Source organism: Colossoma macropomum, unplaced genomic scaffold (genome assembly GCF_904425465.1).
Source record: "Colossoma macropomum unplaced genomic scaffold, Colossoma_macropomum, whole genome shotgun sequence".
Classification (NCBI taxonomy): domain Eukaryota; kingdom Metazoa; phylum Chordata; class Actinopteri; order Characiformes; family Serrasalmidae; genus Colossoma; species Colossoma macropomum.
Genome location: NW_023494801.1, coordinates 26921035 through 26946872, shown reverse-complemented (window position 1 = coordinate 26946872; position 25838 = coordinate 26921035). Strand labels below are relative to the sequence as shown.

Here is a 25838-nt window from a genome sequence, read left to right as displayed (position 1 = left end):
AAGGACGAGGCACCTCTCTGGGTGTCCCTTCTCTGCTCTCGTGTTTTGGAGAACAGTTGACCCATTCAGCACCTTCTGAGTTTTGGATCCCCCCTCCCCGAAGAGCAACCGGATGCTCCGGTAGAGGGGGAGGCAATGGGAGAAACACTCCCAGTCAAAGACTGCAGTGATCTTTGACCTCTAGCCCAACCACAGGATGGTTGTGATGTTGATAAATGCTGATAAAAAGCATGTGTCCTGCAAGCTTAGACAATGCACCTCTGATTCACACACAGCTAGAAAACCACATGCCGATGACGCGTCAGAAAAGATGGCCCCGTAAAAACACCAACAGATGTCTCCCCTCTTTTATCCCGCATTTCCTGTCTAGATCAAAGAATTATATCCAAGGTAGCTTATCAATCTGGGTGACCTAGACAGCCAAAATGAGTCTGAACTGTCAGCGCAATTGTGTGGATTAGGCCAAAGATGGAGTTCAGCTTGATGTTTATAGAGTGCACCAGGACTGGAACCCAAAACTGGCCCGGACACATGGCAAGCACCCAGCTATGAACAGTCCATGTTTGTAGTTTGTAAAGGACATGAACTGACAGAGGCAGAAACAATATGTTTTCATGGTTGTGTCAGATTAACCACATTAACTTTTCACAGTAGCAATAAAATGCAATTTCCACTTGTTTTGAAGGTCCCACAGTTGACCTACGCATGTTGACCTATGCACTTTTGTAGATTGTTGTACCAGCACACTTCCGTCAAAGTGTTCACTTCCTGTCATTTGTATGCTTCAAATCGTCCAGCAATACAGTGATGCATAAATCATTATAAAGCTTGAAATCTCAGGATTCAGTTCCTGTAATTCTACATTATATTTTACAAACCCAATTCAAACAAAGTTGGAACAATAGTTAAAATGCAAATAAAAAACAGAAAGCAGTGATTTGTAAACTGTCTTTTACAAGAATTTAATTAAAACAGCATAAGGAAGATATATTTAGTACTTTATGAAGGCCACATGGGCTCACATGGGCTCAGGAGCACGTTAGAAAACCCTTGTCAGTAAACATAGTTTGTCGTTAAGTCTCTAAGTTAAGACTCTACTACGCAAAGCAGAAGCCATATTTCCAGAACATCCAGAAACACTGCTGAGTTCTCTGGGCTAAAGCACACACACTTTCCAAGCCGCTTATCCTTCTGTCATGTGGGGGTGGGGGTGGGTGTGCTGGAGCCTATCCCAGTGGTCACTGGGCGGAAGGCAGGATACACCCTGGCACCCTGGACAGGTCACCAGTCCATCACAGGGCAGACAGACAGACATATACATTCACACACACACTCATGCCTAGGGGGCAATTTAGCGGGCAATCAGCCTAGCTGCATGTCTCCACACAGAAACTCCACACAGAAAGGACCCTCATCGCCCTTCTTGCTGTGAGGTGACAGTGCTACCCACTGCGTCACCGTGCCGCCGCTGGGCGAAAGCTCATCTGATGAAAATGTGTGCAGTGGTCAAACTGTATTTGGAAACAAAAGACGTCATGTTCTCCAGTCCAAAGAGGAATAGGACCTTTCTAAGTAGCTTAGTTTTGCTTTGACCATCAAAAGACAATCACTAGTTTTAGAGAAACCGTTCAGCGCTCATCTTCTCAGCTGAAGTCTCAAGAATCTAATGGGCTTTAACAAATCTATCTATGACAAATCAAGGGCTTTTGGCAAACCATTTTATGATCACAGCAATTACGGTCATCTCATTTGCAACATAAACACAGAATAATCTAATGCTAGCAAAACAGTGGGTCCTTATCTACAGAGTCATCATAATCCAGAACATGTGGTCTTAATAACATGGCAAGAATCAGAGCTCAGTTTAGAGAACTATGAGTCAGGCAGAAATAAACTCCTCCATTCTGGACTCTTTTACTCTGTTTCAGTAATTCATTCAATTATTCTGGCGGTCAGAAGGTTACCTTTCAAATGAGACCAAGATCATGACAGTAGTGCTCCTTTTACTCTGGGTATGCTGTTTCAAGATTGATTTTCATCTGAACCAGAAAATCATTTACAAAAACATTTCACACATTTATAAAAGTGTTTATTGTGTTTAAATGTTGTGTTGGTGACACTTTCTTTTGAGTGGTCCTTTTTAGATGAATAAATGCTCAACAGACTCTCAGTAACATCAACAACATATCAGTAATGTAGCAGCAGTGAAAACATTCAGTAGATTATCAAGAGGCTTTTAATGAAGTGCATGAAAAATAAATGTGGTTTATAATCTGCTTAATTCAGTTGTTTTTCATTTTATCTGGAGTGTCCAAGTTCAGATCTGTAAATGTTGACCTGAGAGGTAAGTGAACAGTCTAATACTGACCATCTCAACATCCTCAACAAGCTGTTATGGACACTATTCTGTAACTGGAGCTTAACTGCAAGGGTGAGGGTTAGGATTAGGTTTTGGGTTGAGGTTAAGGTTAGAATTAGGGCCAGGGTGAGGGTTAGGATTAGGTTTTGGGTTGAGGTTAGGGTTAGGATTAGGATTAGGGCCAGGGTGAGGTTTAGGCTTTTTGGTGAGGTTAGGATTAGGTTTTGGGTTGAGGTTAGGGTTAGGATTAGGTTTAGGGCCAGGGAGGGGGCTAGGGATTAGATTTTGGGTTGAGGTTAAGGTTGGGATTAGGATTAGGGCCAGGATGAGCATTAAGATCATATTTTGGTAAAGGTTAGGATTAGGGCTAGGGTGAGGGTTAGAATTAAGTTTTGGGTTAAGGCTAGGGTTAGAATTAAAATTAGAGCCAGGGTGGGGATTAAGGATTAGGCTTTGGGTTGAAGATAAGGTTAGGGTCAGGAGTAGGGTCAGGGTAAGGGTTAGGATTAGGTTTTGGGTTGAGGTTAAGGTTAGTGGATTAGGGCCAAAATGAGGATTAGGATTAGGTTTTGGGTTGAGGTTAGGGTTAGGATTAGGATTAGGACCAGGGTGAGGATTAGGGATTAGGACCAGGGTGAGGTTTGGTAAGGTTGGATTTTGCTTAATGGAAGTAACATATTAAGTCTACTTCATGTAGCATAACAATAATACATAACAATCAATAATATTCCTCACTTAATGCTGTTAATATATAAACAGAACATCCTTAAGATATTTAGCTCAGTGTATTCAGATGCTGCTTTACTGCTACTTCACTGATATGTTGTTGATTTATTAATCATCTACAAAAGAGCACTCAAACTAAAATGCTACCATTGTTTTTAGAAAAGAATATATTTTCCACTTGCCATGAAACTAATATTTAAATTATTAATAAATTAATACATTATTATTATTATTATTTTTTTTTTTTATGGCCTGGATTTTGTTATGAGAATATTTTTATTCTATATTAGCTCTCCTATGGGCATCTCCACTGCCTCTGTGCTGGGCTCTACCCTGGCATCACTGGCCTCAGGCCTCATTTCGCGAGCTGGCACGGGCAGTGCCAACCCCAACCGAGGAACTGACCTCCACTTCACAGGCCAAAACCAACCCAGCGCTGTTCCAGAGTAAACACAGAGCCGATGAAAGAGAGTGGGAGGGAGGAAAGGGGATAGAGAGAGAGAGAGGGAGTGAGAGAGGTAGAGAGAAAGTGAGGAGATACAGAAAAAATGCTTCTGCTTACTTCTTCCTTTATCTATAACGCACTGTGCTGATTTCATTAATCTGAGCATTTGTTAGGAAATTTTTGAGTGTACAAAAGCCTGTATTTGTAACAGCCCATGAGGTACCATCCATACAGAATGGCCCAATCCCATTTCACTCCTTGCCCCTATCACTTAGCCCTTACCCCTCCATTTTGCATTCACGCCTAGGGGTTGGGTTGTTTTTCTTGAGATAGAGGGGTAGGGTGAAGTGTTAGGGCTGCCCTCCAAATGGAGGTTTTTCAGAGGCACAATCCAAATGGAGTATCATGAGAAGAAAAGAAAACAGGCAAGATGGCTGCGCCAGCGACCAAAGATACTCACAAATGTGAGTATTTTCTTCGTTAAATTTACATTAACTATTGTATTTAGCTAGCTAGTCAAATTTCCCATTCCATCTTAAATGGTTATGAAGAAGAAAGTCTGAACAAGAAGTTGGCGTATATTCTTCTAATGAAGAATTAGCGGTGGGCAATAATAAATAATAGTCATATCCTCCCTCTTTGAAGACATATGATGCCTAAATGTAACTAAAGCCCAGCAGTGAGGTTGCTAAACTTTACCCTCCTCTGCTATCACAGTAGACTGGCAGTGTCGCCTACAGAGCACCGCTGGTAACCTTTGTTATTTCAGGGTCCCATTTCGTATGTCAATATTTACAGCAGCTGTGAGTTAGAAAGAAGAAGAAAGAAGTTTTAAATGTAGTACTGTGCAAAAAGAGTCAAAAAGAGACCATTCTTCATTTATGTACTTGCCAGCCAAAACAGCCATACTATCCATCCATCATCTAAACCGCTTATCCTTCTGGGTCACGGTGGGGTGCTGGAGCCTATCCCAGCTGTCATTGGGCGGAAGGCAGGATACACCCTGGACAGGTCACCAGTCCATCACAGGGCAGACATACACATTCACACACACACACTCACACCTAGGGGCAATTCAGCATGTCCAATCAGCCTGACTGCATGTCTTTGGACTGTGGGAGGAAACCGGAGTACCCAGAGGAAACCCATGCAGACACAGGGAGAACTTCACACAGAAAAGACCCTGGTCACCCAGCCGGGAATCGAACCCAGGCCATTCTTGCTGTGAGGCGACAGTGCTACCCACTGCGCCACCGTGCCGCCTACAGCCATACTAGACAAATGTAGTGTGTCCAGCCTTTGCCTTTAGTACACTTTCTCCTTTCAGGAAACTTGCTTTCAGATTGTAGTAATCACAAACACATTTAGTGATGTTGAGGTCTGGACTCTGGGATGGTCATTTCATTGTTCTGAGAACACCAGACAAATTGATCTGCAAAATTTCTTTCTTCTTGACAGCTACATATCCTTTCAGACCCATAGCGTCAAGCTGTCCATTCACAGTGGAAGGATGGACAGAAACACCTGTGGAGTGGAGCTTGATTCTTGGGCTTCTTCTCTCTCTCAAAGATGAACGCTTAAAGGACAGTTTCTCTGAAGGGAAAGTTTTGGTTTGTCTGCCGGGTCTTGCACAGCTGTTATGGGTCCCATTTTCTCTGTATCTTTAAATCATTTTTTGAACTCCAAAACTGTTTTGGAAACTTCTGTTGACTGTCCCCATCCTTACCCCAGTAGATAACTTTATAGATGGCTTTTTGGACTGGAAATTGACTAAATGAAGAGTAGACTCTGAGCATTGCACAGTACTGTAGACGTCACTGATTTTCTTAATCCACAGCTTAGTCCTGGAATGCAGGCTTAAATTGGATTTAGGCAGGCAAATGGGAAAATGTTGGCTTCACTTGTCTGATGCATGAGTGATGATTCTTATGAAATCTCAAAACAAACCTTTTCTGTTTTTAATTTGGATCATATTCTTCTATTCTACTATAAACACAAATTTGATCAGGTTCTTCCTTACCCAGCTCATGTTTGCCTGGGTTGTCGGAGATCTCCATCACGTACAGTTTGAGGCCCAAGTAGCTCTTTCCAATGCTGTAGATGCGCGTAATGTCTGGACAGGCCTCCTGCACGGATTTCATCAGCTGGCAAAGAGAGAGGCAATAAAAGTGAGAGATCTCTGAGGAGAGTTAAGTCATTATTGCAAAGGTGACCATTCCTGTTCTTGGAAATCTAGCCAAAAAGTTTAGCTCCATCTTCTCCCCTGGAGATCTACTATACTTTACTTTCATGGGCATAGAGTTTCTATCTATATTCTGAGGACCTTGAAGTCTTGAGATCTTGAGCAGTAGGGGAGAACAGATCCTGAAATTTGATTATTGATTTTTATTCCATCTTTTTTATGACCAAATCGGTGGATATTTTCTTAACGCAACAGGCTGCAAAGACCATAACATTGCTTATTTGCTTTTTAAATTGGTCAGAATGAAGGCCCTATGTATCAAAGTGAGACAGAGCTGGATTTTGCAGTGTGTCTATAAGCCTTTTTCAAGTTGGCCTGTGTGGGGTGAGGTTTGCCACACTCACCAGAAAACAAATATTACTCTGGGCTCCTCTGTAAACAACCACAAGCCAGCGGGCCACAGGGACTGACCCTACCGCAGTTATATTAACACACGTTCATGGATAAACAGAGCACCTCACACACGTGTATATGCTCCAAATTCCTTCCATGTGTACCTTACAGAAAATTATGTTATGGAAGGACATACAGATTTGTCAAAACTTAGGTCTTGGAGTTCAAGACAGCATAATTAGCCGTGCTCTCTCTGGGTAGAGGCCCTCCCCATTTCACAACACGATGTCAGCCAACACAGGTTTCTGTTAGCTAATGTAACAGAACTGGTAGTTAGTGTTCTCCTGCAAGCGTGTTGAGTTGTCCAATGTTGTTGTGTTAGCAGCAGTTTGGAAAAGATGCTCATAATGTATCTTGTAGGAAGGTCATTCTAGCCTTATAAACAGCAAGTTGGGAAAAAGTTAAAGTAAATTTTTGGTTCAATAATATTATCTATTAAAGGTGAAATTACAAAAATAAAATACTCTATGGCCATCTAAATCTGAATGCAAGAGCCTGTTATTATACTATAACGATGGAAAAAACGTATTTAAAACAAACACAATGCACATTGATTTGGCTAAATTTCTCCAGCAAGTTGCTTTAGAGTTCGTGATTAAAACAAGAAACCCTACCATAAACCTTATAATGATCTGTTAAATGCACAGGTTTGAAGTAACAACTTTTGAAACAAGAGGTAAAACAGTTTATTACCGAAAGCTATTGACTTACTCAGCATTATTTATATGATCTCCATTCCAAAAATTTCATTAATTTAGTTAAAGCTAGAAAGCATGTAATCTAAAGACCACATAGAATACAATTTCTCTGTATGTCTGAGTGTTTCACTGTTGATCCACTGCTGTTTAAAGTGTTTGCATGCATCTCTGTTGACTAGTGCAGTAGACTGAAAGGAACAAACAGCATTTTTCATCACTATTTCTCATTTTCACTATTTGCCAAATATTAGATTTGGACACAAAGTGATTGTTCTTTGGAATCACTCCATAGAACCCTTTTTAAAAGTCTTAAATTTACACAAAAGTATTGATTGAAGCAAACATTTAGAACCAGCAACAAGACTCCTGAATTAAGAGTGTGTCAGCCTACATAACAGCTTGCATTAATGCAACTTAATTCAACAAACACATGATGATATGCTGACTGTTTGGAAATAACAAATAACATACCTTCCTCATTTCCTTGTAGTTGTGATGTCTGAAGTCTAGTTTATCCTGAGAGCCTTCCTGCTGTGCCTGCCAGGGGTAGATATTGTTCGGGTCTAAAGAGAGTTGCAAAGGTTAGAAATGCCATTTAGACCGCATGGATAATGCAAAATGCTTTATCCATGCAAAAAGTTGTAAATAAACAGTCAAGTTCATAAATATTTGGATTTCAACAAAGTGATTGTTATTTTAGTCTGCCACAGCATGCTGACGTTGAAATTAAATAATGACTATGAGCTCTGATTGCAGACTTTTAGCTTTAATTTACATCCAAATCAGTCATGTTGGAATAACAACCGTTCAAACACAGGCCCCCTTTATTTTTAAGGGTTCAAAGGGATGGAACCACTCATGTTCCAAATCATATCATCTGTCAAGCATGGTGGAGGTAGTGCTATGGTGTGGACATGTATGGCTGCCAATAGATCTGGTTCTCTTCTCAACTACTGACAAAAGCAGTAGGATGAATTCTAAAGTTTGTAGGGCTATATTTTCTGCTCAGGTTCAGCCAAATGCTTCAAAACTCATTGGATGGCACTTCACAGTGCAGACTGACAATGACCCAAAGCATGCTGTGAAAGCAACCCAAGGCTTTTTAAGGTAAAGGAGTGGAATTCTCTGCAATAGCCAAGTCAATCACTTGGGAAGAAAACCAGCATCTGGTGATGTCTGTGGGTTTCAGACTTCAGGCAATCGTTATTATTGATTCACAACTGAGTATTAAAAATGACTATTTTAATTATTGTCATGTTAGTTCATACAGTTACTTTTGAACCCCTAAAAATAGGGGGCCTGTGTGTGAAAACGGTTGTCATTTCTTCACCGTTCCCATGATTTGGATGTAAATACCCTAAAATAGAAATACTGTCCTTATTTAATTTCATCTCCAATATGCTATGGTAGACAGCTAAAATAACAATTATGTAGACATCCAAACATTTATGGAGCTGACTATATACACCAGGGATGACCAAAGTACAAATGTTTGTGGTGGGGAAAGGGCCAAAAAGACAAAATGATGTACAAATAAACAAAGTATGTTTAAAAATGTACTTTTTAATATTAAGGAGCACCATCCAAAAGATTTTGAAGCATTTGGCTGAATCTGGGCATAAAAATATAGCCCTACAAACCTTAGAATTCATCATGTTGTTTTTGTCACTAGATGTATCAATAATAAATACAAGGCAACCAGAACTATTGGCATGTCCACACCATAGAACTACCTCCACCATGCTTGACGGATGAGATGATGTGATTTAGATCATGAATAGTTCCTTCTCTTCTCCATACCCTTCTCTTCCCTTCATTCTGGTACAAGGTGATCTTTGTCTCACCTTTGCACCTGACTGTATACACCAGGGAAGCCCAAAGTACAAATGTTTGCGAAAGGCCAAAAAGACAAAACAATGTACAAATAAAGAAAGTATGTTTCAAATTGAGTTTTTAAAAATGTACTTTTTAGTATTACTCTAGATTTAGATTCAATTCTGTAAAAATACAGAGGGTAATAAGGGCAGCACTGAAATATACACTTAAATTTTTAGACAACCTAACACAACAAAAGTGTTAAACAAACCCAAACTATCTTTTATTTTAGTTTTAAGAATAAAATAAGGTTAATTTTAGCACAAAAACTTTTCGTGTAACCATTTATAAAATTAGGGCATTGAAGAGGAATTTTTTGTTGTATTGTATTTTGATTGCAATGACATATATATATATATATATTTTATTTATTTATTTTTTTTAACTATTTGCTTTGGTGCAAAGCCATTGAAGTGCAAAACTAGGGCAAAAATTATTTGATTTTTTTGCTAAAATATTCCATTAAGCCATATTTACTACAACTGTCTTATTCATGGTGGAGATATTAATGCAGTAGAACTTTGGCTTGTTAGATGCCATACAGTACCTGGTATTGCACAGCCCAGCACCTCTGCTCGGAGGCAGATGGTTCCATTCTTGAACCAGGTCTGAGGGTTGATCCGAATGTAGCGCGCCACTGTGGACTCAGGGAAGACCGCCAGCACCGGGGTGTCAGTGTCCTGGTTCCCCTCAAACACCTGTTAGCACCAAAGATCACGTTCAGCGGACCCCTCCAGCTCAACTAGCCCAAATGGCTTTTGGCTCAAGGGCAGTTGGCATGGGTTTTGCGTGTGCCAGCGTATGCCGGGCAGGCACGATGAAAGCTGGCATTGAGTATGCAGCAGCGGGCAGGCTATTCTTTCCAAAAGAGCCACTTAACCCTGCCAACTGCTGCCAACAGCTGCCTCCAGCTTCTAATAGAGCTGCGAGTGTGCTGCCAGGGGGTCCCGGGCCCGCCAAATGATGGGGATGATACAGCGCCATGGGGATGCCAGAGCTGATGTCCAACATCAGCAGCGTCCAGTCAAACCCACTGTGCCGGCCAGGGCCCTGACTTTAGCCTCATGCTGGGGAAACTAATTTGGCTGTTCTAAATGGAATATTGTGATATACTTTCTAAAATTAAAGGAAAAATGATAGACACAGCAGATAGAAATAATGTTGATAAACTCTAGTGATGAAGATAATTACGTGACACTGGAGAGAACTTTAGAAGGGATGTGTAGAACATTTATTGGTTAATGCAGAAGTTTTCAAAAATCTGTAAACACTCTTTATTGCTGTTCTTCTCCGAATATGCGCTGACTGGGTTAGTTACTAGTTGCATTAACTTATATTATAATCAATATCTGAATAGTATACAAATAAAGCAGTGTTTGTCATTTATAAGTAGTAACTGAATCTTACCGCCTCCTGAGTTCCGTTCATGCAGGGCTTCCAGCTAATGGAGTCATTGCTGAACTGCACTTTGAAGGTTTCTACCCAGTTCCAGCTACAGTGGAAACATAAGATTAGGAGTTTGTCTGTGGATTTCTTCATTTGGCTGAATTTGACGAACAAGATTTTGCAATAAGGATGTCTAATAATCTATTTACTGTATTTACAAAAGGTAAAGGTTTTAAAAAAAAGTGTTTGCTGCTATGGCAAATAAACACATTTATTAATAAACACATTTTTATTGTACTTTACCTCCAAATGGAATTACGGCCCTGTGTGATGACCCCTGTAAAGCGAGTGGGCATCAAGGCGTCTACCTGCAGCCACTGGTCTTTATCCTCATGCCGTGCACACCAGCCTCCATCATAGATGTCCCCATCCGCAATACCAGACTACACACACACACACACACACACACACACACACACACATACACACACACACCGACAGCAATCAGATAGCTTAAAGAAAATGTTCTCATAGATTCAAACATTCTTGCAAAAATATGAATCTGATGATGGCTGTCAGTGTCACTACAAGGTAAGTGAACAGGTGCTATCATTAGGAATTTTTTTTTTGCTTGTATGATTTATACTTTCTCTGGCTGCAGTCAGGTTTGAAAGCAAGTTTTTATATTGTGGGTCACACTGGACTGCACAGCATGTTCGCAAGCTATATATGGAATCAACATTTCATGCCTTATTAAAGCTCTTTTCTTGATAAGCACTTTTAAGTTGAAAAGGATGACAGCAATATAAGTCTTGCTTCTATGGTGCCTGAATAGAACAGTGGCAATGTAAACCTTGATTGTGTGTTGCCTGAACAGGACTTTAACAGTGTAAGCATTGCCTGTATGTTGCCTGAATGGGGTGCTTGCAGTGTAAGCCTTGCCTGTTTGTTGCCAGAATATAATAGTAGCAATGGAAGCCTTGCCTGTATGTTGCCTGAATTGGACTTTAACAGTGTAAGCATTGCCTGTATGTTGCCTGAATGGGGTGCTTGCGGTGTAAGCCTTGCCTGTATGTTGCGAAAGAGGACATTGACAGTGTAAGCCTTGCCTGTGTGTTGCCAGAATATTACAGTAGCAATGTAAGCCTTGCCTGTATGTTGCCTGAATGGAACAGAAACAGTGTAAGTCTTGCCTGAATGTTACATGCAATGGGCTGGACAGCGTAAGCCTTGCCTGAATTGAACGTTACCCATAAGCCTTGCCTATGTACTGCCTGAATTGGTAGCAGTGTAAGCCTTAACTGTATGTTGCCTGAAAATGACATTAGCAGTGTAACCCTTGCATGTATACTGTGTGTAATTATCTTGACAGTGTAAGCCTTGCCTGTATGTCACCTGACTGGAACAGTTGCAGTCTCAGCCTTGCCTGTATGTTGCTGAATAGAAAAGTAGCAATGTAAACCTAGCCTGTATGTTGCCTGAATAGGATATTAGTGGTGCAAGCCTTGCCTCTATGTTGTTTGAGTGGGATGTAAGCAACAAGTCTTGCCTGTATGTTGAGCCGGCCACGATGGGGTCCCAGGCCACGGCGCTTGTGGGACGAAGCCTGCAGCTGGGTGTCTTTCACCCGCAAAGACTCTAGACCCATCGGGGGACACTCTGAAGCAGGGTTACACACAGGACATGATACAGTCTTTAATGTACACACCAGCACAAAGTGAATGAGAGATTTGATGGGGAGGGAGAGTGAGAGAGAGAGAGACAGAGAGAGAGAGAGAGAAAGAGAGAGAGAGAGAGAGAGAGAGAGAGAGAGAGAAATATAGTTCAGTCAGGACCATTTTGTCAAAGAACACTTTCTATGAATGTCACATTTGTAAGCATCTATAAACACATTTATAACATGTTATAATGTATTCATAAGGCATTATAAACATGGTAATAAATATTTATAAAAAAGAATTACACTGAATTACACTTTATAGCCATGTTTATTATACATTATGAATTGTTAATATAATGCATTATAAATTGTGTTAATAACGTTATAATGTCAGTGTCAAAGAAGTCAGTCCCAGCTTGGAGACTGTAAAGTAAAGACAAATACCAAGCTAACGGTGGTGTACATTGACCTTCCCACATTGGGTAAAACACTGATGGCAGCACTAGTTTAAACTCTGACATTTGAAGCCTGTAATGTGCTTTATTGTGAATGTTTTAGTGTTTCAGTAAATCCTTCAGTAAATACTTCAACTTGAAGCCTCACTCTGAACACTGGAGGAGGCTTTAGTACAGTACGCTTCACTTTACTTAGAGCGGACAAATACAACTTATGAGCTCTTATAATTTATTATGATCAGTACTTATAATGTATAATGTTAACAATTCATAATGTATAATAAACATGGCTATAACGTATAATGTCTTATGAATGCATTATGACATGTGTTTATAGATGCTTACAAAGGTGACATTCATAGAAAGTGTTACCGAAAATATTTTGTTTCATTAGCAGTGAGTTGTATTTGGTGGTACTGCTCTTCCTCCTTGCACTTCCATGTGCATACATGGAACACCTAAGGCAGGTAGAGCAGCAGAAGACAGCCCCCCAGACCCCAGACACAAGATGAAGGAGGGGTTGGGGTGGAGGCAGGTTGCAAAGTGGCTTGCAGAGGAACGGCGAGATTGGGCAGGTTAAAGCAGCTTAAATAAACACCCTGATGAATTTAGCCAAAGCATAGCAAATAATCAGCTGAGCCATCAGCTGATTAAGATCAGCTGATAACACCTGGTGATGTGAGACTGAGGCCTGAGCTTGACTTCGTGGCCTGCCTGAACTAGTGCTATGCTCTATAAGCCTTGCAGGGTATTAAAGATGTCGTTCGGCAAAACATCAAATGCACACAATTTTCCTCCCACCCCAAATGTTGTAGATCAGCCAAGACATATTTGGTGTCTAAAGTTTGCTTCTTTAGTTTTGTGCTGGAGACATGATGCTAATGGTGCTAACTAAAAATACAAAGCTTACATTCAAATCTGCATCTTTGAAAGATAGTTTGCCACATTGAAAGAGAGGAAACTGGCATCGACTCACAACAGCAGAACCTCACAAATGCACATGTTTTCAGTTTCATTTTGGGAATGTATAAAACAAAAGACCTGAAACATCTTAATCATCACACTCCAAGTTTTTAAGTAATCTAAGACAGTTAGAGGTCAGTTAGAAAGGTAGTTTGCTCTTTAAAAAAAGACGCTAACTGTACAAGGTGGTAAAAATATCTTGCATGAGGTGAGTTTCTATGGTTGCTGACAGTGCACAACCCAACATGTCTTGGCTACATTAGGGCTTTGAGAAAAATTGTATTAATTTGATTTTTTGATGAACTATCCAGAACCAGAGAAGAGCTGCTCCAGGCTCTGTAATGAAAGTGTGGACTCTGCTGTGGTCAGTCCAAGCCAGCGTTAGTGGAGTGGGAATGCAGCAAACTGACCGACACCCTTTTAGATACCTAACCACATATTTCCAGGCACAGTGCTTTGGCTTGGTGTATTAGGGAAGTTTCCACCAGGAATAAAAGTCAATCATCTGAACCACCAACAAAAAAGATGGATGCTGTGTAGGAGACTGTAAAAAGATGGAGGAGGTGAAAGATAAAAGGTAACCCCTCCAAAAGCAGTGCAAAAGAAATTCCAGCCCAAAATCTGAGGCAAGTGTGTTGCAGGCAACAAAGATGCTAATGCCTCTATACCAAAAGCAGCAGAATCTTTCCTCAGCCTAGCAGAATGATAGACAGAAGTGCCTCTATTACAATATGATATGTTATTGTTTTCTCGTTATCGTGATAAATTATGTCACTACACAATTTTCTGGATAAATCATGGATATCATCAGCACTTCTAGAATGCTGGCCAACTGCATGGGTCATTAAAAACAAAGATTTAGACCAATCATGAAGAGCCTGTAAACAGCAACAACAATATACAAAATCAGAATGTTTCTCAATATATTCATTGACTATACTTCTGGGTGGATAACTTGCGTCCAGTTAGCATGGAAACAGCTCAATTATGACTCAATTTACAATAAATACAATCAACAGACAATACTGATAAAACATTTTTCAAGCTTTCAAAAGTAGGTAGAGCTGCTGTGAGTAGTATTGATCCTAGATAGGGATCCTCTGTTGTTGGCCCACTTGCAGCTTCCCACCAAGAACTGTTACACGACCAATAAGAGCACGAGAATGTAAACCATGATGGTATATTGATGTATGATGATGATTGCTATTTTTGGATTGATTACTTTGTAGAGAGTTAAACATAGGGTAACAAAAAGCTGGCAAAGAAGCTAACACTATTAGCATTTATGCTAGCAGAGACAAAGCAAATGTTTTTGCTCATCTTTTGACACCAGAAGAAAAATTTTACACATGATTCTAGGCAAATGTAGACATTTTTGTAAGTATATTGTTTTATATACACTTACTAGCAAACATAGTATCTAATTAGCCAAATTAGATGGTTTAGACCAGAGGTGTCAAACTCAACCACTTAAAGGGCCATATTGAAACAATCTCAGCAAATCCATCAGCCAACTGTGTTTTTATTGCTGTGTTTATAGCAACAGCAAAATAGGATACTTATTCAAAAATAATTCTAAATAAAATTGTTTTGTTGTTGGGGGAACTGGGTCAGAAAGCACTGTATATTGCAGTGCATCCTGGGGACTGTAGTGTATCTTGGGGTAAAACAGGCTAATAATATTATTTTGCTGAATAGCACTGTGTCACAGGCCTGACTTGGCCCGCGGGCCTTGAATGTAACACATTAAATGTGGTTGTTTTAACAGTTCTAGCTGTCTCTTGATTAGGTGGAAAATGAACTAGAACTAGAACCGTAAATTCCATTGGTTTATCTTTGGGTCAATTCTTGTTTTTGAATGTGCATCAGAAAAAACACCTTTATAAAATGAATGCTTCTTCATTAAACACTGCAATGAAATGTGTGGCTGGTGTATGTTTAAAATTCTTTTTTCCAGTATCTTAATTAAATAGGTCTCAGCATTGCTATAAAATCCAAATCAGTACAACGCTACCTGCATTATCCACTCAGGATGCCACTGTTGTGACGTAATGCTGACATGTCCTGTTATATGACAACTACATAAGCTGCACAGAAACATACACACATATATATGCATATTAAAATATGCAGTCCTGGTCCTGGAGATCTACTATCCTGGGAAATTCAGATCCAACACAACTGGCTGTAATATTCAGATGATCCTGGAGGCCTCCAGGTGGTGCCTCCATTACATGGATAAACTCTGCAGGGTGGTAGATCTCCAGGACCAACATTGCCCCCTGAACAGCTGAGTGCCTGTCAGCCCATTATGACATAATTTACTTTCATTTACTTTCTTTATTGTTTGATTTGTGTTCATGCAAACTTTAATCAAAAACATCTCATAGCACAAAGTCTTTCTGGTGCATTTTCTTTGTTCCAACCTGTTTGCAAACCTCAGAAGAACTGAATATCATAAACGTGAACGTGGTTTTTAGAAAGAATTCAAACAAACCAAACCCAGTCTGCAGGTTTATACTGTCTGCGCATCTGCAGGACAGACAGGCGGCTATTGTTTGAGTTCAGCTCGGTCCATCTCCTATGCAAACACGTTCTCTCCCTCTCTGCATTCTCCAGGCTATAAAAGCGTAACACCCTCTCGCTTGTGAAGCCCACTGGACCTGTAGTTCAGTATCATCTGTCCTCGGTGAACTGCTCTTGCTATCCTAGTCATTTCCTTCCAATTAAACAAGCTGTTTAGAGCTCTCACAGTCTGCCAAGGCATTTGGCCTAATAAAAATAAACAGTACTTTGTGGCAAATTTAGTGTTGTAGTTGTACGAAGAAAAAATAAAAGTGCTAAAGTGACATCTTGGCAGGTGAAAGCATGTTAAATATAAGCAATATGTCAAATATTTCTCATTATGAGATTTTTGTTTGAGATTTTGAGATTACCCAAATCTACTTATAGTTATTGATGGACATTTTTTATTTATTGGAAGTAATTTTATTATGTAAAATTGTTATTGCACTGGCACATTTTACTCCTCTTAAGCTTTTTTTCTTGAAGTGAGCAAAAAGAGAAGAGAATTTTACAACATAGTTACTTCAAATAAGTAAATGTCTAGAAATAGCCATCTAGGGTCCAATGAAATCTGTTGTTTCCTCCAGATTTAATTTTGTTTTGGCCAATTTTAGTTTTTTTGTCTGATTTTTAAATTAAGATTTTTTTATTGATACTTTTTAAAAGTATTCTTTTTTATTTTGACTCTTTTTTACTCTATCAAAGTAGAGATATTTGCACTTAGAATTTTTCTTATTGATACAATATCCAGTAACAGCAAGAAATTCTGAATCAGCCACGTATAGCCACCAATTCCAAGCATGCTAGATGGATAAAGCTCCCCAGCATTGGGCTGTGGAGCAGTGGAATTGCATTCTTTGGAGGGAAGGAGCTCCATCCAATACCTCTGGGTTCTGTAATTCAGAACTAATGATCCATCATCAGTACCTGATCTCACTTATGCTCTTGTGGCTAAATGCAATCAGTCCTGCAGGCTGTAATCTAAATCTAGTAACACTTTATTGTAGGGCAGTGTTTATAAGGCTACCTACATTTGTTAAGACAACTAAAATTGACCTACTCAAACTTTCATTAAGACTCATTCTAACTTTTACAGCATTATAGGTATGGCACTGGTGTTGCGCATCCTTAGGAACACTACTGTAATGTTTTATCCTGTACCATAAAGATTAACTTTAAACTTATACTAACTTTGCCACTGGCGTCTTGTATCCTTATTAACACTACGGTAATGTGTTACCCTGAACCTTAAGCATTAACTGTAAACTTATATTAACAATGGCACTGGTGTTGTGTATCCTTATGAACACTACTGTAATGCATTACACTGAACCTTCAGGATTAACTTTGAATTTACACCAGTCAGGCATAACATTATGACCACCTCCTTGTTTCTACGCTCATTGTCCATTTTATCAACTCCACTTACTATATAGGTGCACTTTGTAGTTCTACAATTACAGACTGCAGTCCATTTGTTTCTCTGCATACTTTGTTAGCCACCTTTTACCCTGTTCTTCGGTGGTCAGGACCCCCATGGACCCTCACAGAACAGGTACTATTTGGGTGGTGGATCATTCTCAGCACTGCAGTAACACTGATGTGGTGGTAGTGTGTTAGTGTGTGTTGCGCTGGCCTGAGTGGATCAGACACAGCAGTGCTGCTGGAGTTTTTAAACACCTCAGTGTCACTGCTGGACTGAGAATAGTCCACCAACCAAAAATATCCAGCCAACAGCGTCCTGTGGGCAGCATCCTGTGACCAGTGATGAAGGACTAGAGGATGACCAACACACACTGTGCAGCAGCAGATGAGCTGTCGTCTCTGACTTTACATCTACAAGGTGGACTGACAAGGTAAGAATGTCTAATAGAGTGGACAGTGAGTGGACACAGTGTTTAAAAACTCCAGCAGCACTGCTGTGTCGGATCCACTCGTCATGTATCCTTATGAACACTACTGTAATGTATTACCTTGAACCTTAAGCATTAACTTCAAACTTATATTAACTATGGGACTGGGAATGTTTTACCCTGAATCTTAAGGATTAACTTTAAAGTTATACTAACTGTGACGCTGGCATTTAGTATCCTTCTGAACACTACTGTAATGTATTACCTTGAACCTTATGGATTAACTTTAAACTTATACTAAGTGCCATTTGGAGCAGAATGCCTGGGAGAAAGTGCTGGGACATTTACACAGTTACATGTTCAAAGTAGGACTGTGTGAACCCCCAAACCTCCCCCCCCCCACTAAAATATTTCCCTTTATCTCCTGTTTATACACACACATGTCTTCGTCTTTCAGCTGAAAAACCACAACACTCCTCTTCCTTTCCAGCCCAGACCATGCACCCCAAGGCCCCTTCTGAGGAAGTGTTTGGGACAGAGGGAGAGAGAAAAAGTGAGATGGGGGCTGTGAAAGGGAGTTAAAGGGGCAGTGTTGCAACAAAGAAGGAGTAGAGAGAGAGAAGAGAGAAACAGAAAGAAAGAAAGTGTAAACAGTATTTTCTATCTATAGTCTGGAGCCCCCTCTTCATGGCAAATCTTTCATGCTCTAATGCAACTGATGTAGCCAAAGAAAGGACAGATAATTAGATTATTAGGGGGGATACAGAGAGGCTGAGAGAGAAGGGAGAAGGAGGGAGATTTTGCAAGCAGCTTTTGCATTTTACAGAAAGGGGGGTCAGCAGACAAACCACAGTGCAATGGGCAGGAAATACTGTAGATAGATGGCTAAACCAGTCAGCATATGTGGGTATGTCTCTTTGAGGACTTTTCTACCCACTATTTCAGCCTTTAGTTTATTTTAAATGGGGGATAATGATGCTCCATGTAAAAAAAGCAAGTGAACGCAAAGTCTCAAGCCTCTTTGATGTTACAAAAAGTGATGACAGCATTATAATATACTCTAAAATGAAAGGATATGATACTATTTGATAAGAGAAGGAATCCACAGACAAATGACATGCATATTTGCAACCAGCAAGGGGGGTTTCTAGTCTTTTAACCAGAAACCCCACTTCAGGGACTGCTATAAGAGGTGAGTAGGAATGTTTACAATGTTTGCACAATGCAAAATAGTGAGATATAAGCCTTCCATTGTTGTTGTCCAGAAAAACACAAGTATCTCCATTTTTCTTTTTCTAATTTGAGCACAGCAGATGTCCTTTGCATTGTGCAAATTTCATGATAGTACAATAGAAATGCATCCAAATTACTTGGAATAAAATCTCTTTACATTAATTTACATTGAAAGTAAGGAATGTTTTGGCCTTCTCCTGTAAAGCTGTCATTTTGGCGATACTTGTTTTTCTTTGGACAGCTACGATATACTTGTTAACAATATTATCATTGTAGCTCTAGCATAAAATGAAAGAAGCAAACCGTTCATGTGCAGACTAATTGACTACAATTGAAGAAATTGTAAAATTTGATATTTTTCTTAAAAGCAATGTAGACAGAAAGCTCTTCTGTAAAACGGCTTATAAAAAAAAAGCTTGGCTGGAGATGTCTCAGACTGAACGGAGAGTAAGTTAGTGTGGCCATTAGAAGAGTGAATGGCAAACACTGGCTATGACCGCTGTGCTAGCGCACTGTATACAGTATGGCTGCTGGTAACAATCCCATACTGTATACAAACACTCTTCATACATACGTTCTACTGGATTTGTGGCTCTCCCTGGAGCTGAGGCCGTCCCAGTCTTTCTGGGTTTGGATTTTTCTGGGTTGCTCTTGGGCCTTTCAGGCTGTGTGGTTTGCCCTTTGGCTTTCGCTGGGATTTTCTTCAGCACCTTTTTAGGCTTCTTCCCTACCTTCTTGGAGGAACTTCTCGCTAGCTTAGCTATGAAAGGCAAACCAGCTGATGAGTAGACAGAAAGAAGAAGAAGCCAGTGACCTCTACATCTGCACTGGCCTTCAAAATTAAGGCAGCAGTCAAATCAGAATTGGTATTTTTGCTGTATCTATTCTGTGAAGGTGCCAATGTTCTTTGAAGCAGAGCCATAGAAGAACTGCCTTTGTTTCCATATTGAACCTTCAATAGGTGATAAAAATGCAATTTCTGCCTGTTTTGGAAGTCTCTGCATCAGTTTCACTATGCATTTTTATTTGTTCTATAAAATTGAAGAAATATATTTTGATAGAAATTTATATGATTTGCAGCAGAAAACTGGATTTATGTCTGAATGGATGAGCAAGCAAGTCAAAATATATGGGTTGTTCTACAGAAACATCCTCTTTTCTATTTATCCATAGGTGTCACTGGTGTTACCAATCCTCATTGGTGTTACACATAAGAAAGGTAACATCACTGACATTTTTAATGAAAAATGCATTTTACAAAATGGCTGCTACAGAGCATCAATCCACATGTCAGTCATGGAATTTCCACTAAAATATGTAATTTAATCCATTTGTATTCTATTTTTTCACATTTATCTAAGAATAAAGTTGGTCACACCAGTGACTTCAACTAAAAGCTTCATATGAAATCATGAGCTGAATGAGATCATTTCTGATAACTGAAAAGACACAGTGGACTCACCGTGTGCTTTTTTCATAATTCCTCAGAAAATAGGTAAAAAGAAGTCAAGTGATGTCATCAGTGTGATTTTTATTTCAAAATAAGAGATTTTTTGTTACGCAGTAACACCAGTGACACGACTCCTGGGGACAACAACTTTCATTATATATTTTATATTATTTATTTGGCATTTGTTTTCTTTATGTCATTTAGTTTATATATTCCATAGCAGAAAAACATGTTTTTTACCTGAAAATATGGTCTCACCCTTTACACATGACTGTGAGGATGAGCACTTCTGTGGTGCTTGTAATTCTAGATAATTGATTTAAAAACCAATATTGCTACATTGATGGTTCAAAAAGGTGTAATTGTTAAAATAACTTATATTTTAAATTTTAAGTTTTATTTTAAAATAGAAATAAATTGCAACCCTAACATGTTTTTTAAGTGTAATATATCTGTGAACGCTAGGGACACAAAAATGGATGTTTCTGTAGAATGACCCACATGCAAGTGCTTTTATTGTGTTTAAATTCCATTTTTTATTTGTGGCAGTACTCGATTTTTGGATATCAGGAAAGCTACCAGTGCACCCCTCATTGCTAGTCTTATGTTATGCATGGACTGAGGAGTGAACAGTATGTTTTGAAACTTGAACAGTGTTTACATGCTACATTACAGTCTTTTGTTTCAAAAAATCAAGGAAATTCCATGATATGGACCCTTCAAAGGAAACTAAAGTATAACAGTTACTACTGCTTGCATATTCTTTACCCACAGTGATATGAACCCATGGCCCTAAGAGATGCTTTGCAAGGCTTTTAATGCAGCCATTGTTACTCCTGCTTTGTATCTGTATTGTGTGCTTTAGCTGTCTTCTCGGTTATGTAAGTGCACAGCGTGGCAACCAATGATTAAGTTAGGGAAAAATATCTGAGGGTGAGTTAGCAAGAGTTTACGGATAATTTGCTGAGTCAACACAAATCCACTCGCACATCTGGAGCTGATCTTACGATGACCCAATTACTGTGACCTGGTATACAGCACATACAGTCCACTAACATCCCAGGGGATCAATTTACAAGCTGTACAGACAAGGCTGAATTCACTCAAATGTCTTGTTGCATTATGTTGCCTTTACTTATATGTCATCACTGTCATAACAAGGCTTTATGTCTCTGAAACTTTATGGAAGAAGGAAAAAAGTTCTTAATCACATGTACATCACCTTTATGTACATATGCGTATATGTACAGTAAGCAAAAGTCATAGATTGCCTTAATTTGCTTCATTTCCAGTCAAAACAGCTATTATGTACAAATTCAACAACTAAATATAATAACATTTTTCAGTATTTTAGTGTTTCCACGCTTCACCTTCATTACAGCTTCCATTCCTTCTAGGAGACTTGCTTTCATTTTTTTTAAGAAATCTACATGAATATTTTTCCATTTTGATGCCAGCAGCATGTTCCAAAAAAGTTAGGACAGGGGCATGTTTATCACTGTGTTGCATCTCCTTTTCTTTTTCAACACTGTAACTGTTTGGGAACTGAGGAGACCAATTGCTATAGTTTTGAAAGCGAATTGTTTTCCAGCTCCTGCTCAACAGTTCGGGATTTCGTTCATAAAATTTACCCTTCATAATACATCCAATATTTTCGGTGGTGACAGGTCTGGACTGCAGGCAGGCCAGTTTAGCACCTGCACTCTTTTAATATGGAGCCATGCTGTTATAATACATGCAGAATGTGGTTTGGCATTATCTTGCTAAAAGAAGAAAGGCATTCCTTGAAAAAGATGTCATCTGGATGGCAGCATATGTTACTCCAAAACCTGTATAAGTTGTTCAGCATTAATGGTGCCTTCACAGATGTGTAAGTCCTCCATGCCATGTGCATTAACGCACACCAATACCATGATGGATGCTGGCTTTTGAACTGTGTGCTGATAACAAGCCAGGAGGATGCAGTGTCCATGATTTCCGAAAAGAATTTAAAATTTTGATTTGCTGGATCACAGGACACTTTTACACTTTGCCTCAGTCCATCTTAAGCTCAGGCCCAGAGAAGGCGGCAGCATTTCTGGATCCTGTTTGTATATGGTTTCCTCTTTGCATGGTAGAGTTTTAACTTGCATTTGTGGATACAGCAATGAACTGTGTTCACAGATAATGGTGTTTTTTTTTGAAAAGTAAGAGTGGAACTATTTCTTTCAAAGATGAAAGCTTTAAGTGCTGTTTATTTGATGGGGGCAGTTTTGGTGGTCTACCAGGTCTTGCATGGCTGTTAGGAGTCCCATTTTTGTGAGATCTCCTAATCATTTTTTCAACTCCAGTTTTGGAAACTTCACTTATTTTCCTGCGATGTCCCCCTTTTTATGTTAGCTGATTATCTAATCTCCTCAGAAATGTTACCTAAAAATGAATAACTTGTACTTAATGGCCATTTTGACTGGAATTTTTAATTCAGAGATGTATTGGACTATTGGTCCAAATAGAGTGATTCAGCTCTTCAAAACTAAACGTTTTCAGGTGCTGTAGTATCTTCTCTTCGTACTAATGGGTTGGGTTGTTTTAGTGGACACGTCTGGACAGTCTCTTCTCCTCCACAATACCCTTAACATTAGTCAGCCAGAAGTGTCTGTGGTTTTATGATGCTTTTGGGTTCTTTGGAAGTAATTAGTGAGGGCTGGATACAATCTGGAGCTCTGTTTTCCCTAAAGCACTGTAATGTTTACCCCACCTTAAGTGCAAAGAGTCTTGGAGATGATAACTAGACATCTTGGGGTGGTCTTTTTTGCTTCAATGCTTTTAGACAGTCAGGAATACTGCTTACTACAGTGGTCTCCAAGCCTGGTCCTGGAGAGCTACCGTCCTGCACTATGATAACGCTAATTTCTGCAAGCATTCCTTTGGGATTTCTGATTGCTTTTCAACATTAAGCTAATATTGGCTGTTCTAGATTAAACACAGCCATTTGAAGCTTGTAGATGTTCTGTACGTTTTATTGGAGGCCTGTAACAGATATTTCATCTTGTATGTATCAGTTTTCCAATGTCCCTTTCCTGATTGGTTGATTCCAATATTGCATTCTAATTATGTTGAGTTCCTTATATGGGCATGATACAGACTACAGAATTATGCACAGCTTTAGAGGTCTATGAACACACTGTCTCAATGCTAATAATCAAAGCTTCTACATCTGTATATGCCAGATGATTCTTATAATGCATAATTAAATGGGTAAGATGTTAACAAAGTCATTCAGAGTGGTTTGACGTGAAAGGATCGCTCCACTCTAGAGAAACCAAGTAAGAATTGTTCACAGTGGTGGCGATAGGAACCAGAGGCCTGAAACTTTTAACGCTTCTGAAAAATACCTGTATGTTTTATACGAAGTTTTGCAACAAGTTTTTGGCCTGTAGTGTATTTTAGGGTAGCTCAGTTGCCTCAACACAAAAAGGGCCTGGGTTCGATTCCCCGGCCGGGTAACCAGGGTCCTCTCTCTGTGGAGTTCTCCTTGTGTCTGTGTGGGCTTCCTCCCACTGTCCAAAGACATGCAGTCAGGTGAATAGGAGATGCTAAATTGCCTCTTAGTGTAAATGTGTAAATGTGTATGTTGGTGTGTCTGCTCTGTGATGGATCGGTTCTTTCCAGTTTCATGCCTTCCATCCAATGACCACTGGGATAGGCTCCAGCACTGCCCACCCCCGTGACCCAGGAAGATAGGCAGCTTAGATAATGTGAGTGTACTGGTGATATATGGTAGTATGCAAAAGTTAGAGCACCCCCGGTCACACGTTGTTGAAGTGAAAAAACGTTAACACTCCTCTACAGAGAACCCACATATAATATTTGCTGAACTGAAATGTTTTTTATGCTTTATTTTTTCCAATTTTGCACTAGAATTTGTAGATAAATGCTACATTTGAGTGTAATCTCAATAGAAGAAGAGTTAACTTATTTTATTATTTTTTTATTGAAAGGCATTTTATTTTCCCATTATCAACATAGCATATAAGAACTCAGAAGACACATTTCGGTCCACTGGTGGTTTTAGATCCCAAATTAAATGGCTATATTTGTCTCGCAGGCAACGCGACCTCTGGTTCCCATCACCACCACTGTAAATAAATCTTAGTCGCTAATGAGTTTCTCTATAATGAATAACCTCAAGTCCATCAGTTTGTTCGCATATCAAAGACTGAGTTATAAGGAAATTTTAAAAGATGGGTGGACTTCCACTTTAAACACATGACTCAGTCCTGCAGATTTCTGTGGAAAATCCTGTGCATTAGAGTGATTATAGCCATCAGTCAGCCCAATGTGCTGAGTATAAACCTCGTTCTGACCCAGCTGGCCCTGAACGCAGGAAGAGGCGACGTTATGACGTTTGAATAAGACCAAATTATGTAAGCAGTCTTCACAAAGAAAGCCCTCACATTCACTGGTGACCTGCATACACATATTCACAAAATGGAATAAAATGAATGGACAAAAGGCGTTTTTAAAAACATATTCCAGACATCCAGTGCAGAAGTTATGGCACCTTTTGTATTATTTTTGGCTTTTCCAATATGGAAAACCTGCAGATACATAGAAATTGTGCACTACCATCTGTACAAAAATGTCATATTCAAGTTTGTGGAGGGCGTTTTAACTTATCATCCCTCAGTAAATCAACAAAAACATTGCCTATGACTATATTAATAACTTGTACTAATAAAACAGTAGTGACTTCTTCAGGTTTTACCTAATTTTGGTGGCTCATCATCTTCTTTAATCGGCTTCCGCTCATTTTTCTCACTCAGTTCTTCAGTGTTGTAGCTGACCGCAGTGGTCAGCCGTGAAGCTTTTGTAGTAGTTCTGACCGCCGGTCCTGCAGTCGTGGGGAAAACGGTGCTCTTTCCCAGAACAACTTTTCTATCAGTTGGAGTCTGTCTTGTGTTGAACCTTGTAGTTGCGAAAGTCTGATTAGAGGTGAAATCGTACGACGCGGTCGTAGCTGAATTGTTAACTGCAGTAAATGCAGTTTTCATTCCAATCAGGAAAGTTACAAGAAATAGAAGTGTTCCATATGATGCCATGGTCAGCCTCGTCCACACCGCAGCAGAAATCAGCTTCAAAACTGCCCTCGGACCTCAGATCGCCTGTATTTAACCCTGTGATGTTGCGGAGGCAGCAGAGCCACATTACATGGAGTAGAAGGACTGCAGAAATTAGAAGGACTGCACATAAACAATAATCAGTATTAATATAGTTAGTACTATTAATGAAGTGTGAACAAATTACAATTAATATGATTACAGTACTGTGCAAAAGTGAGAGACCAGTTAAAACAACCATTAAGTACAAGTTATTTTCAGTGTCAAAAAAGAATCAGTCATTAGTTTTAATAACTACATATCAGATCAAATGTTTATGAATTTGGTGTGTCCACCTTCATTACAGCCTCCTTTCAGTTTTTTAAGGAAATCGGCAGGGATGTGTTTCCACACCTCCAAAGTTCAGTCTTAGAAGTTGGTTGCATTTTTGGCTAAA

General features: G+C 39.5%; 1 protein-coding gene across 1 annotated transcript in view; it reads right to left on the bottom strand.

Annotated features, from left to right (window-relative positions):
* Positions 1–25456, bottom strand: part of cpxm1b (carboxypeptidase X (M14 family), member 1b) — a 40029-nt gene extending 14573 nt beyond the window's left edge. The window contains exons 1-7 of the mRNA XM_036589949.1: positions 25051–25456; positions 11674–11783; positions 10428–10567; positions 10146–10230; positions 9286–9436; positions 7335–7426; positions 5551–5674 (exon numbers count right to left, since the gene is read on the bottom strand). Coding sequence (XP_036445842.1) covers positions 5551–5674; positions 7335–7426; positions 9286–9436; positions 10146–10230; positions 10428–10567; positions 11674–11783; positions 25051–25384 — 1036 coding nt within the window. The 5' untranslated portion in view covers positions 25385–25456. The remainder of the gene's footprint in view (positions 1–5550; positions 5675–7334; positions 7427–9285; positions 9437–10145; positions 10231–10427; positions 10568–11673; positions 11784–25050) is intronic.
* Positions 25457–25838: the final 382 nt, after the last annotated feature.